We start from the raw sequence: 15,603 nt of genomic DNA, 5'->3' as shown, positions 1-15,603 counted from the left end.
GTAAAATCATAGGCTTAGCAATACTAGACTTCCTGCCCGCCAAACATCTTCAGTGACCTGGAGCCTGTTAAAAATGCAGGTGCAGCGGCTGGTTAAGAAACACTGCTTAGCAACGCTGAACCTGCACTTTCAATAGGGTTGACTTGCCTGTATCTGCTCCTAGCACAGCCCTGTATATGTGTGCAATGCAGCCCCATCATTAATGGTTGAGGGTAGGAGGTGACAACTAAAAGACCTTACGTGACATGTCCTTGAGACAGAGGGGGCAAAAATGACCATGATAAATATTTCATCAGCAAGCCTGTAAAAGTGAGGGAGTCAGGGAGACCATTTCATTTTCAATTAGGGACCATAGATGCAAAGCCCTGTTAAACCCTTTGTATTTATTACTGTATTGCTTTCAGGCTACATACACTGTTATCCATATGCTGCTCTTTTTTTATTTATTTCTTGCTTTATGTTGCATTGGAGAGTTGGGCAGCAGCTCTCACACAAAATGGCCTGGGTCTGCAGTGGTCCACAACACTTTCCCAACCACCCCCACACACTCCACCAATTAATAGTAGCGCTATTGTTTGGAGCAGTGTGCGTGTAAAAGCAGTTTCCAACATGCTGCCAGTGCAGGGTAGTTTAATCCTTGCAGCAGCACATAGCAAGTTAAAAAAAACGACAACAGCAGCATATTTATTAATGTATATGCAGCATGTCTGTGGAACAATAATAAGTGGTTGATTTTGGCTGATTTTGATTTTGTATGGCAAATAGGCTGTTCCCTTTGCAAAAAAAACAGCGGTGATTAAATACCACCAAAGGAAAGCTCTATTTGTGTGAAAAAAAGGACACACATTTTTCATATAGGTACAGTGTTGCATGACTGAGTAATTGTCATTCAAAATGTGAGAGCACCGGAAGCTGAAAGTTGGTCTGGTTAGGAAGGGGGTTTAACCTCCCTGGCGGTATGATTCGTTCTGGTTTTAGGTGCTGAAAGAGGTACAATTATTTTGCATGGAAATTTGGCGTTTTATATTGTAGCAGACATCCCGGGTATGATAAAGTTTATAATATAATAAATAATAATAAAAAATATTCAATAATGTCATCAAATCCTAAAACACTGAAAAATGGACACTTTCTGGTTGCTATGGACAATCTCCAAATTCCAGCCATAAAAAAACAGTATTTATAATATAAAAGTGCATGCAGGGCATTGCACAAACCACTAGGGACAAAGGGGGTGTGTATTTTATTATACAGTACCGTAATCTCTAAGATTACAGTACTGTGTGTGTTTTGTGTGTTTTAACTTTTTTGAATTTGGCGCCGATCTCCGCTCCCATGCGCCGTAACGTCGCAGGGAACGGAGCTCGGCGTCATTCGGCCACTGTGTAAATCGAGCGGAGGACGGCTCGATCACACAGCGCGGAGGACATCGCTGGATCTAGGGGACAAGGTAAGTAACTTCTCCGTGTATCCAGCGATGCGATCCTGAGTCTGGCTCGGGGTTACCGCTTGTGGAACTAAAATCCCAACCCGAGCCAGACTCGGGATCACCGCTAGGGAGGTTAAGTGCCCAGGGAGGTAAGTGGTTAAATTGTGTTTTTGGTTTGTGGTTCAGATGCAGTGAAGATCTGCTTTTAGCTCTGGGGGAAACTTTCCTTGCAAAGTGAACAATCTATTTGCTTTTAGTAAATCAACCCCAGAGGGTTCAGTTGGGCTTATTTTTAAAATCCAGTCCCCCCCACAACCCTGCCAGTTTTATACTCACATGTCCCTGACCCAGAGTGATCCCCGCGGCATGTCACGGGTGTCTCTATTATGGAGATTTCTCCTAGTATTCCAAAGACCAGGAAAGAAGAGGGGTAGTGGATCTGCATAGTGCTGTTGCTCTTCTTATATTATGTAGCTGTATACAAATGAAGATGTGGGTAAATGATGAGAGCATCTACATTACTTTACAAATAACTTTACTGATAAGACAGTTCCTTTGTACATTTTTTTTTTCAGCTGCATCTCATTGTACCCTCGTGTTCCCAGGTCCTTGGGACTGAAGTTGGTTCAGCTTTAGTTCCCTTGTTTTTGCTTGCAGTACTTTGCAGTGTCTGCAGTCTGCACAGAAACGCGTGACAGTCCTTCAGTCTATTTAGAGACAGGTTTAGTGGGATTTGGAGAGGTTGGAACGTTTCCCTGGAAACCAGAAGCAGGAAGGAGTCTCTTTGTTGCAAAAAACACAGCCAGAATCCACGCAGGCGGCCAAAACTGCAGAGACTGCGTCCTTGTAGAAGAGAACAAATCGCTGTTATTTCTCATGCATACCGACACCTGCCGAAGGGCCCCACTACTGCACCAGAGAGCTGTCTGTCATCTCTGATGGGAACCCTCTATAAATATAAGACCAGGTTGTGCATGACTGCGTTTATAGAGTAATAAAAGTCTCTTTTCTGCATTTTTCCAAAATTACATCATTTTGTGATTCTGGTTATCTGCTGATATATCCTCCAAGCCATTTCCCACATGAACTGTCACAAGTTGTGCTGCCACTGTGTTGGAAATGTCAAAATCTGATATTAAAATAAAAATAGAAAATATAGTAAATAATCAGTGAAAATATATTTTTTGGCAGTATTTCACTTAACTGCCGCTAAAATAGAAACGTACCCCCCCCCCTGCAAAGAAGTACTGTTTCCCACCAGTTCCCGCATTCTGGTCCCCTGCATTCTTAACCCTTTCATGACTAAGCCTATTTTTGACATTTGGTGTTTACAAGTTAAAATCCATATTTTTTGCTAGAAAATTACTTGGAACCCCCAAACATTATTTTTTAGCAAAGACTCTAGAGAATAAAACGGCGATTGTTGCAATATTTTATGTCACACGGTATTTGTGCAGCGGTGTTTTAAACACAACTTTTTGGGAAAAGGGACACTTTCATGAATTTTTAAAAAACTAAACAGTAAAATTGGCCCAATTTTTTTGCATAATGTGAAAAATAATGTTACGCCGAGTAAATAGATACCAAACATGTCACACTTTATAATTGCACGCACTCGTGGAATGACAACAAACTACGGTACCTAAAAATCTCAATAGGCGACGCTTTAAAAAAAAATCCGGTTACCAGGTTAGAGTTACAGAGAAGGTCTAGTGCTAGAATTATTGCTCTCGCTCTGACGATCGCGGCGATACCTCACATGTGTGATTTGAACACCGTTTACATATGCGGGCGTGACTTCCGTATGCGTTTTATTTGTTCCGCGAGCTCGCGCGGGGGGGGGGTGGCTTTAAAAAAAAAAATCTTATTTATTTTAAAATTAATACATTTTTTGATCACTTTTATTGCTGTCACAAGGAATGTAAACATCCCTTGTGACAGTAATAGGTGGTGACAGGTACTCTTTATGGAGGGATCGGGGGTCTAAAAGACCCCCAATACCTCCTTTACAATTCAAAGTATTCAGATCGCCGTTTTTGGCGAATCTGAATACTGTATATATTTTTATTGGCTCCATTGGCAGCCGAGTAAACGGGAAGTGATGTCATGACGTCGCTTCCGTGGTTACAATTAGGAGACTGGAATGAAGCCGATTATGGCTTCATTCCAGTCCCTCCCTAGCCACCAGATGTTTGATCGGGGCTCCCAATTGAACGGGTGTCCTGGTAAGAGCGGCGGGAGGCGGCGGGAGGGGGGACGTCCCCTCCCGCTCCTCCGGCATAACAGCTGAGCGGCTTTTAGCCGCATCAGTTGTTATGCCTTGAAAGCCGATCGCCGGCTCTAAAAATCAGTACTGGGATGATGCCTGCAGGTACGGGCATCATCCCGGTATAACCCCCGGAAGCCGAGTACACACATCTGCATACGCTCGGCGGCAAGGGGTTAAAATATATATATATATATATATATATATATATATATATATATTCTAGCGGTGGGGTCAATTTAGGCTGGCTTCACACCTTTGCCTTGGGGTTATACAGGATGTCACACCACACACCATGAACCCTAATTTATACATGACACTGCTTTTAAGTTTGCTTGGCACCTCAACTCACTAACGCAATGCACCCGCTTTAAAGCCTACTGTGTCCATAACCTGTAGAAGAGCTTATAGATACTGCTCAAAGTAATCACCCCACATGTCTCTGGTGGCTCACATTAAAGGTGGGTGAAACCATTAAGAAGAGCCCATCTCGGCTTTGGTGTAGACATGTAGAGAAAGCAAGAAGGAAGCACTGCACACCGCAGAAACAGCCCAAATATAGAAAGGAATCAAAACAGCTTCAGTCCTAATACCAAACGCATTGGGGAATGGCCTGGGAGGAGCTGGTCTGAAGCCGTTTTGATTCCTCTATACTCTCAGTGTCATAAACCAGATGTGACCAGAACTGTGTGACTGCGACAGAGTGAACCAGACATAAATAGGTGAAAGTAAGTATGTTTATTAAAGTAAATGCATATAAATGTGAACACACCACCAATACAAACGGAGTGAACAAACCAAACAGTGATAATAAACCAACCAGCATATATATAGCAAAAGGGAGCACCAGAATTGTAGTCAAGCCAGGCCAGGGTTATAAGCAGGAGATCAGAAGATGGGGGGCCAGGAGTAAACAGACAGGGAACAGGATGGAAGGGATCAGGCTGCATGGGCAAGGATCCGGGGATACAGGAACAGATACAAACAGGTTCAGAATACAGGAATCAGGGATCAGGATCAGGATAATAGAAAAACAGGCTGCAGGTCAGGTCACAAGAACAATACCAGGACAAGGTGTGTGTGCACGTGCACTTTATACTCATCTCAATCAGACTCGGGTGATGCCCGATTGCAGGAGATGATGTCGGCCCCACTCTGATAGGAACCACCTGCTGGTGGATGCCAGTACTGTAGCCCAAAGATAACATAATACTACCAACAGGGAAAATCTCACCTGGCAGTTCCAGACTGCAAGGAAACACCTGCTGGTGGACCACAGTACTGCATGCCAAATATCAAGCAGCGTCATCAGCAGATAGAACCTTCCGTGACACACTGTTTCTCTGATGTGCAGCACTTTCTCCTTGCTTTTTCTACATGAGCACACTACTGTGTGCTGCAGTCCCACAAAAGGGTGCAGTTTCCTGTGCATTGGCAGCCAATTAAAAATTAATGAACTGCCTTAATACAAAAAACAGGACAATTTGTTAATGAGTTTCACACTAACATCTCGTGCTTAATCATAATTATGATCGGTTATTATCAAGCAAGAGATGTTAGTGTGAAACGCGTTAACAAATTGTCCTGTTTTGCTTCTCTGACTATAAAGACATTAAAATGATTAATTTTACTATAGCTATGGGTGGTGTGCGGACAGTTTTTATTCTTCCTTGATGTCTGCGGTGGGGATCTGGGGTGGGCACCCACACTGCACTGGTATTCAGTACTCTCCTGCGCAGTAAACACAGCCTACCTTGGACACATAATAAAAACACAACTGATAACAAGAAAACCCAACCTGCAAGCATTTATGTAGAAAGTATAACCCAGATAGGTATGGTGAGGTGGGCCAAGAGGATCATAAAATCCTTGCATCACAAATCGCAAATTTAAGGGGCGTATAGTTTAGGATCATGGGCGAAGCCATGTAAATAATTTCTTTATGCCCCTGGGTCAACTGTTCTTCATAATTTCCTCATAGGGGCATAGGTTTACATTTACATATGTGGGAAAGGCACATACCAGTGTTCAATATATTTTCTGCTTTTATTGAATTAAAAAAATAAATAAAGAACACAGTAGAGAAACATAGTCCATAAACAGCAATGAGTACTAGTAGCCATTATTCCAAAAAATATAAAAAGTTGATTTCAGAGCATCTTCCATAAAATGAAGATATACATAAAGTCACTGTTGGAGTGTACTTTGCGGTATTATACTCCCATATCTGGTCTGTCAGTGTCATCGTTTTTTATTTTCTAATTCAGTAGAGCCCAAGAGTCTCTCACCACTATTTCTGGAAAATTGTGAGATAGAGATTGCTATAGGCTTTGGCTATTGTTTGTTTTGTTGCAGTAAAAAAAAGGAATAAAGCTTACGTTGAAAATTGGGTAAAGTTTTACATGGATCCTGTGTCATGGGGCATGGTATTGTATGTATCATTTGATAGGTACTAAACCAAAATGTGTGAACCACAGGGCAAGTGCACCAAGTAGAAGGTATCAGCTTTGTTGCATCCTCGATAGCATGTGGGAGAAACCTTCATTGTAAATTTAGAGACATGGTTTGGGACTTGGTCACCTTTCACACTACCGCGACTTCAAAGTCGTGCGATTTTGCCGTGATTTTTGTCATGATTTCAGGGAATTCCTGTGTAACTCGCATCAAAATTGGACCAAAGTAGTGCAGGGACTACTTTGAAGTCCTACTAATATGAATGGTTGTCACTGGAAATCATGGGAAATGACTTTTCATGCCACTTTGCAGTCCCAAATCATAGGACAAGTCGTACACGTGTGAAAGGGGCCTTCGTTTTTCTCTTAGGCTGGCCATAGGTGATCAGATTTTCTTTCCTGCAACCATGAATTCCACCGCTGGGAGAACACAGTGATCACTGCTAGCGGCTTTAACAGCTGCTATCAATAATCACATGTAGTGAAATCTGAATGATTGTGTTGATGGGGAAATCCCTCCCGTGGAGCTATTGTGTTCTCCTGGTGGGGGGGGCCTTCCAGCCGGGAGAACACAGTGATTATTGCTAGCAGCTATAGCTGCTGGCAATAATTGCATGAAAAATCTGACAGGCTGGTTGTACCCAAGTTGATTCATCTATCAGGTACAATCAGCCTGTCTATACATGGTTTAAATCTTGGCCGCTCCCTAATGAGCCTTCCGAGATTTGAACTGTCTTGTCTATGGCTGGCTTTAGGCAAAGACATTACTCAAGCATGATTTCGTAGTCTGTCAAATTTAGTTCCAGTCCTCCATTTCTTTAGTTGCGATCAACCAGCCCAATATATTTTTAAATGTGTGCAAACTGTCCTTTATGTTTTTATTACAGTTTTGGAAACAAGCATTTGTTTTTTTTAAACTTTTTATTGAAAAGGTCTAAAACAGTGATAATAATCAATGCGCTCAACATGAGTACATAGAACAATGAGGTACATTTACATTGCAGGAATATTTTCCATTATTACAATGATACAGCATTCCCTTTCAAACCATTCCTGATATACATGGTTAATAACAGAAAAACAACTATTGATTACTGCTACTTAATACCCCCAATGACAGTCTTAAGCGTTGGTTACAGTGAAATCTGAAGAACACCATGCATCCCAGACCTTATTATACTTAGCTGGGCAACCTCTGTGTTCAAAAATATGTTTTTGATAAGGCAATACCGGATTAACCAACCAAACCTATGTACGTATAGATGGAGGGGTGGGCTGAATCCACAGCTTTACAAGAAGCATTCGTTTTGACATCTGACAGAGTTCCATTATTCACCTTCGTAGGTGGCTATGAATTAATTGAGAGCCAACCATGTTGTTTTTGAGCTTCTGACCACATTCTAAGATTCTGTGGATGTGACTTTCATTTGGTAAATTTCCTGACAAAGATGGACAGCAGATATTACTTTCTTTGATTGGGTTTTGGTCTATATGATTTTAGTAATTTTATTTTTTTAGAGAAGGTAATTTTGCTTCTATAACGGCAGGATGTTTTTGGAGCCAGTCACCACACCTTGTGGCCACACCTTCTGCAAGGAGTGCCTGTTACGCTGCCTGGACCACCAGCCCTACTGCCCATTGTGCAAGCAGAGCTTACGAGAGGTAATATCCACTTTTGTTCCCGTAAATATTGTTTTTGTCCTGACTGCATTGCCTACTGCACTGACATTTTGTTCCTCTGTTGTAGTACTTGAGAGTGGGCGGTTATGCTGTCACTTCTCTTCTGATGAACCTCATGGAAACCATATTTCCTTCTGAGATGGCTGACAGAAAGCAAGTTCATCTTACCGAGATTGCTGAGTTGTCTAAGTAAGTCCTTAACCTACAACCAGTAGTAAAAGCAAAAACAAACGAAAACTAGTTAAAGTGTACCTGTTCTTAAGAGATGAAATGTTGAATTCCAAAAACAATTATCTGTTATTATGATTGTACAAAGCAGTGTACAGGGTTTATCAGTCGGAAGAGTGTAACGTATAGCACAGAATACATAGAGCAGCAGTTTGCGTTCTGTGGTAGGCTGTTATATTGGCAGTCAGTGGAGAAGTGTGTCGGCAAAGTGGAGATCACTGGAAGAAGTGCATCAGTCGAATGTCAGGTATCCCCTGCAAAAGCAGTTTAATTTGTGATTAGATACCATATTTTGTAAGGTTCATCTAAGGCAGGGGTCTCAAACTGGTGGCCCTCCAGCTGTTGCAATGCCTCATGAGACTTGTAGTTTCGCTAACAGCTGGAGGGCCACCAGTTTGAGACCTCTGATCTAAGGGAAGCAGACAATGTAGCCTTTCTTTTTACAATCCTGAGATTGCTCAGGTAATGTTAATGAAGGCATACTCTCTTCTTTAAATATCAGTTTGTAAAAGGACACTGAAGCAAACAATTTCTTCCAAAACAGAGAAAAAAAAAATCCGACCAAAATGAATTTCACATATATGTATAGTTCACCACAAGGGGGTTGTTTTTTCCCCAACAAAATTGGAGTTAATTGTTTTATTAATTAATAGAGTAGGTTAGCAGCATCAAAAGAGAAAACAAGTTACAAGAATTGTTACTCTGAAAAAGTAGGGTGGGGCTATTATGCAAAGGATTGTAAAAGATCATAGTAACTTACAGTGGGTACACCCATTAGGTGTACTATTAGGTGAACTATTTTCTAGGTCAGGGGTCTCCGTACTTTCTAAACAAAGGGCCAATTTACCGTCCTTCAGAATTAAAGTACTAAAGGCCCATACACACGATTGGACTTTTTGACAACAAACATGCAAATTAGCTGTTTTAAGGCAACATCCGACCGTGTGAACGCTCCATCGGACAAACTTTTTTGGTTTTCTTCGGACAAATGTTGGCTGTGCGAACGGACAAACTTTTGGACAACATAAGTCCGATGGAGCAAAGTCCGATCATGTGTACAGAAAACCATCGGACTTTACAAACACGCATGCTAAGAACCAATGCTAAGATCAGACAACAATACAGAAGTTGACTAAAGGTGGCGGTAAGGAGCAGAAAAACCACGTGTTTTGGTGAAAGTTGGCTGAAAAAGTCAGATCGTGTGTATGCTCAACAAGTTCACGACCAACGTCCTTTGTACAGAAATCCACGGAAAGTTTGTTTAAAGTCCGATCATGTGTACGAGGCTTTACTAAACCCACAACAGTAAAATCTGTATGTGCAGAATAGCTTGCTTGTAAAGCCTCCTATACATGATCGGACTCAAACAAACTTTCCCGTGAATTTCTGTCCAAAAGGCGATGGCTGTCAACTTGCATTGTATACACACGGCAGGACTTTTTCAGCCAACTTTCACCAAATTACGTGTTTTTTCTGCTCTTTACCGCCACCCTTTCCCCCTGACATCAGATGCTGGGGACCTTAATGTAAGGAATGGGCTCTGAGGGATCCTGATGTAAGGGGGGCTTTGGGATCCTAACGTAAGGGGAGACTTTAGGGGCCCTAATGAAAGTGGGGTCTCTAATGTAAGGGCAAACTCTGGGGACCCTGATTTAAGGAGGGGGAACTCTAAAGACCCTGATGTAAAGTGGAAAATCTGGGGGCCCTGATTTAAGGAAAGGAGACACTTGGGACCCTGACATAAGGGGGGGGATGTCTCTGGGGACACTGATGAAAGGAGGGGGGACTCTGGGGATCCTGATGTAAGGGGGTGAACTTTGAGGACCCAAATAAAAGGGGTAAACTCTGATGTAAGGGTGTTAGGCTTTGTGGGGGGGGGGGGGGGGGATGTGGGCCTAAAGCTGTGTGCATTGCATTTGCAGCCTTTATTTCTTTGGGGGGTGAAAGTAGCTGGTCTTGCCTGGGGTGCAAAATAGTCTGGCACCGGCCCAGACTAAGCCAATAAAGGAGTCTGAAAAGGCTCTGAAATATTGCCATATGTAATTTTAATGTGCTGGAGACAATTGAGTTCTGGACATAATAGAAGTTAGGGATGAGCCGAACACCCCCCGGTTCGGTTCGCACCAGAACTTTCGAACGGACCCCGTGTTCGAAACGAACCCCATTGAAGTCTATGGGACTCGAACGTTCGAAATAGAAAGTGCTAATTTTAACGGCTAATATGCAAGATACTATCCTAAAAAGGGTTTGGGGACCTGACTCCTGCCTCAGGGGACATGGGTCAATGCAAAAAAAGGTTTTAAAAACGTCCGTTTTGGCGGGAGCACTGATTTTAATGACGATTAAAGTGAAAAAAAAAGTGAAATATTCCTTTAAATATGGTGCCTGGGGGGTGTCTGTAGTATGCCTGTAAAGTGCCACGTGTTTCCCGTGTTTAGAACAGTCCCTGCACAAAATGACATTAAACGGAAATAACACCATTTAAAACTGCTTGCGGTTTTAATGTTATATCTGGTTCCTGCAATATGGTTGAAAATCATTCAGAAAAAAGGCATGGGTAGCCCTCCCTGCCCATTACCAGCCTATTTGGGTCTTGTACGCATATTAAGGGGAACCCCGTACCCATATTAAAAAAAGGAAATGTGTGTGGCCCCCAGGCCCTATATACTCAGAACAGCAGTATACAGGCGGTGCAAACAAGACAGGGACTGTGTAGGTTTGTTGTGTTAAGTTGAATCTGTTTGTAATTTTCAACTGGTACATTTTTAAAGTGTAGCTCCAGTCAAAAAATACTATTTTTAAGCTTTTTGGAAAACATAGGGAAGGGTTATCACCCCTGTATAATTTGTTTTGTCGTCCATCTTTTTTCATCTCACTTGCTGCTGTCTGATGTTTGTAAGTTGGATGTTAGTAAGTAGGGGCCTGCCCTATATGCTCTGCAGAAATGGCGGAACAAGGTGTTGGTTTTGCCACAACATTGTAAGCCCTCAAAGTGACTCTTGGTGGGCGCTGGAGCGCCCTGCTGTGAACGATTATATCAAGAATTGTAATTACATGCCATTGTTGAACAGTGGTAGAAAAATTGACCTTTGGTGGTTGTGGTGCTGGTGCCACAACACTATAAGTCCTCACCGTTACTCTCGGTGGGCACAGGAAGGGGCCCTCCTGTGAAATATTATATCAAGAATTGTAATTACATGTCCCTGTTAAACAGGGGCAGAAAAATTGGGCCTTAGGCACTGGTGCCATCACACTGCAACCTCTGCCATATACTCTAGTTTTATTGCAGGAATTAGCCCTGCTGCAAAGCATTGCATCAAAAATTGTACTTAAACGCCCCTGTTAAACAGGGGCAGAAAAATTGGGCCTTAGGCACTGGTGCTGGTGCCATCACACTGCAACCTCTGCCATATACTCTAGTTTTATTGCAGGAATTAGCCCTGCTGCAAAGCATTGCATCAAAAATTGTACTTAAACGCCCCTGTTAAACAGGGGCAGAAAAATTGGGCCTTAGGCACTGGCGCTGGTGCCATCACACTGCAACCTCTGCCATATACTCTAGTTTTATTGCAGGAATTAGCCCTGCTGCAAAGCATTGCATCAAAAATTGTACTTAAACGCCCCTGTTAAACAGGGGCAGAAAAATTGGGCCTTAGGCACTGGTGCTGGTGCCACCACACTCCAACCTCTGCCATATACTCTAGTTTTATTGCAGGAATTAGCCCTGCTGCAAAGCATTGCATCAAAAATTTTAATTAAACGCCCCTGTTAAACAGGGGCAGAAAAATTGGGCTGCTGGCATCACCCAGAACCAAAAATGTTCTTCCAACATATCAGCGGAGGAGGAAGAGGATAGACAATCAACATAACAGGACAGTCACTCAGCATCAGCATAGGCAGTCTTGAAGGGATGTGGTATTTCAAAAGAAATTATTCGGTTACATCAGCTTCAGGTGCTTGGTAGCTGTGGGTGATCCAAGACTGATTCATCTTGATGAAGGTCAGTCGATCAACTGATTCGGTGGACAGGCGCACCCTGTGATCGGTAACAAAGCCACCAGCAGCACTGAAGGTGCGTTCCGAAAGAACGCTGGATGCAGGACAGGCCAGTAGCTCAATTGCATACTGTGCAAGCTCTGGCCAGTGATCCATCCTCAAGACCCAGTAAGCCAGAGGATTTTCAGTGGGAAAGGTGTCCAAGTCTGACCTTGCCCCTAGGTATTCCTGCACCATGTAAATTAGACGCTGGCGATGGGTACTGGAACCAATCATACCTTGAGACTGCGGACTAAAAAATTGACTGAAAGCATCAGTCAGACGGCCACCTTCTCCACCGCTCCTTCTGACTGATGCCTCAGCAACACGTTGTCCAGGACCAGGAGTTTGTGACCTCCCAGTCTCTGGGAACGTGTTGCACAGAGCTTTCTGCAAGGCCTCCCGGAGATGTCTCATCCTCTGCTCCCTCTGCGATGGCAAGATAAGGTCGGCAACCTTACCCTTGTACCGTGGATCAAGGAGAGTGGCCAGCCAGTAATGGTCCCTCTCCTTGATCCGAAGAATACGAGGATCCTTCCACAGGCTTTGCAGGATCAGGGAGGCCATGCAGCGTAGGTTAGCTGAGGCATTCGGTCCGGAGTCCTCTGGGTCACTAAGGACAACATGATCCGCAGCTACCTCCTCCCAGCCACGTACAAGTCCACGTGTTTCTTGGGACTGTAAATCATCCCTATAAGACTGCTGCTGCTGATGCTGATGCTGAGTGCCAGCCTCCACCTCCATGCTGACACAATCATCCTCCTCCTCCTCTTCCTCCTCCTCACCCTCTTCCTGTGTGATGGGTGGCACAGCAGGAACACTGTCTGGATAAAGGGGGCCTTGAGAGGCAAGGAAGTCCTCCTCTTCCTGCCTCTGTTCTGCCTCAAGTGCCCTGTCCATTATTCCACGCAGCGTATGCTCCAAGAGGTGGACAAGAGGTACAGTGTCACTGATGCATGCACTGTCACTGCTCACCATCCTTGTGGCCTCCTCAAACGGTGACAGGACAGTGCATGCATCCCTGATCATGCCCCACTGGCGTGGTGAGAAAAAACCAAGCTCCCCTGACCCTGTCCTGGTGCCGTAGTCGCACAGGTACTCATTGATGGCCCTCTGCTGCGTGTGCAGCCACTGCAGCATGGCCAATGTTGAGTTCCATCTGGTGGGCATGTCACATATAAGGCGGTTATTGGGCAGGTTCAACTCCTTTTGGAGCTCAGCCAGCCGAGCACAGGCATTAAATGATCGGCGGAAATGCACACAGACTTTCCTGGCCTGCTTCAGGACATCATGTAAGCCGGGGTACCTGCCCAAGAACCGCTGCACCACCAGGTTAAGGACGTGAGCTACACAGGGCACATGGGTCAGTTGTCCCTGTCGGAGGGCGGAGAGGAGGTTGGTGCCATTGTCGCAAACCACCATTCCTGGCTTAAGCTGGCGTGGCGTCAACCACCTCTCGGCCTGCCCCTGCAGAGCTGACAAAACATCCGCCCCAGTGTGGCTCCTGTCCCCCAAACAAACCAGCGCAAGCACGGCATGGCATCGTTTTGCCTGCGTACTTGCGTTACCCCTGGAACGCCTACGGAGCACCGCTGGTTCTGAGGACAGAGCACTGGAAGAGGCCATGGAGGAAGAAGAAGAGGAGGGGGTGGAGGAGAGAGGTGTGTCACAACCAATAGTAGCATTTTGGAGGCGTGGTGGCGGAACAACCTCCAACACTACTGCACCTTGTCCTGCATCCTTCCCAGCAGCCAGAAGAGTGACCCAATGGGCCGTGAAAGACAGGTAACGTCCCTGTCCATGCCTGCTGGACCATGAGTCAGCGGTAATATGCACCTTACCGCTGACCGCCCTGTCCAGCGAGGCAAGGACATTGCCTTCCACATGCCGGTAGAGAGCCGGAATCGCCTTCCGTGAGTGAAAGTGGCGTTTGGGGACCTGCCACTGAGGAACCGCACATTGTACAAACTCACGGAAGGGGGCCGAGTCTACCAACTGAAAAGGCAGCAGTTGAAGTGCTAGCAATTTAGCCAAGCTAGCATTCAACCGCTGGGCATGTGGATGGCTGGGAGTAAACTTCTTCCGCCGGTCCAGCAGCTGGGGCAGGGACATTTGCCTGCTATAATCGGATGTGGATGTACCACTAGCAGAGTTCCCGGAAGCACTTGGCTGTGACACACCTAATTCTACACCTTCATTCCTCTCAGAGCAGGTTTCAGAGAGGACTGAAGGTCTAGTGGGGTTGGAGATGCCAGCTGATGAGGAGCAAGGAGAGGTCCGCTTTGTTCTTTGGTGTGGGTCTTTGAGGTACGCTTGCCCACGAGCTGCATGGCAGGTCAACATATGTCTGGTCAAGCATGTGGTGCCCAAGCGGCTGATGTTTTGGCCACGTGAGATACGCTTGAGACATATGTTGCAAATAGCAGCGGTGCGATCTGATGCACTCGTCTCAAAAAAGGCCCACACCAAAGAACTTTTAGAATAACGCGCAGAGGAAGCGCTCTGCGCAGGCGGACCTCTGCGGTGTGATTCAGTTGGTGTGCTGCCCCTAAGCTGACCCCCAGAGGGCATCCTGCCTCGTTGGACATGTGCCTCCTCCTCCTCCTCCTCCTCCTCCTCCCTCCTTCCAGGCACCCACGTAGAGTCAGTGCCCTCATCATCCCCTCCCTCTTCATCGCTGTAGCAAACCTGGCAGTATGCTGCAGCTTGTGGAACATGACTGCCAGATTGCTGTCCTTCTTGAGCATCCCCTCTCTCTGCGCTCACGCTACTGCCTTCCCTCTAGCTGAGTGTCATCATCAGAGCCCACCAAACACTGGGCATCCTCCTGGAGCATGTACCCAACACTGTGCTCAAAGAGTTCAGGAGACTCCTCAGGAGGGCGTGGTGGGTCTAGGGAAGGAGTCACTGATGATGACATTGAGAGGAGGGAAGACGATGTGTTGGCAGCTGCTTTGCTACTACCCTGAGACTGGGTGAGAGAGGATGAGGAGGATGAAGAGGGCTTGGTCATCCACTCTACCAAGTCGTTGGCATGTTGCGATTCAACATGTCCAGCTGCAGAAAAGAAGGACAAGCATGTCCCATGGCCACGTGCTGATGACAATGCACCGCGTCCACGACCAGCACTGTTGTCTCTAGACACAGAGCCTGCTTGCCCTCTTTTATCGGCTCGCGCCTGTCTGCCTCTCCTTGCTGGCCTTCCAGACATGGTAATGGCCTGAAGGGAGTTGGGTAAAACAGTAGTTGGGTAGTTTATATTGTGCTGGAGGCACACAACACCCACTAACTCCTGCAGATGCCTTTTTTATAGAACAGCAGAGATAAAGGGGTATATACAGATGTATACTGTGCTGTGCTGGAAGCACACACAACTTCCAATAACTCCTGCAGATGACAATTGGGCCCAAATAGAGAACAGCTATGTAGGTGGATTATAGCGGTATGTACTGGGTACAGAGCACGCAGACAGCACGCACTATCTCCTAACACTACTGACTGCAAGCTCTATT

At 45.2% G+C, this 15,603-nt stretch overlaps 1 protein-coding gene across 2 annotated transcripts in view; it reads left to right on the top strand.

The window, feature by feature from the left end:
- LOC143960078 (LON peptidase N-terminal domain and RING finger protein 1-like) overlaps positions 1 to 15,603 on the top strand; it is a 165,323-nt gene that overhangs the window by 108,539 nt on the left and 41,181 nt on the right. For both annotated transcript variants that reach the window (XM_077468356.1, XM_077468357.1), the window contains exons 7-8: positions 7,696 to 7,810; positions 7,896 to 8,017. In XM_077468356.1, the coding sequence (XP_077324482.1) occupies positions 7,696 to 7,810; positions 7,896 to 8,017 (237 nt within the window). The remainder of the gene's footprint in view (positions 1 to 7,695; positions 7,811 to 7,895; positions 8,018 to 15,603) is intronic.

This window comes from Lithobates pipiens, unplaced genomic scaffold (genome assembly GCF_037356315.1).
Source record: "Lithobates pipiens isolate NorthernLeopardFrog02 unplaced genomic scaffold, aLitPip1_a1.2 Scaffold_8, whole genome shotgun sequence".
Lineage (NCBI taxonomy): Eukaryota > Metazoa > Chordata > Amphibia > Anura > Ranidae > Lithobates > Lithobates pipiens.
Note: the sequence above shows the minus strand (reverse complement) of the source record. Positions and strands in the feature narration are given on the sequence as shown.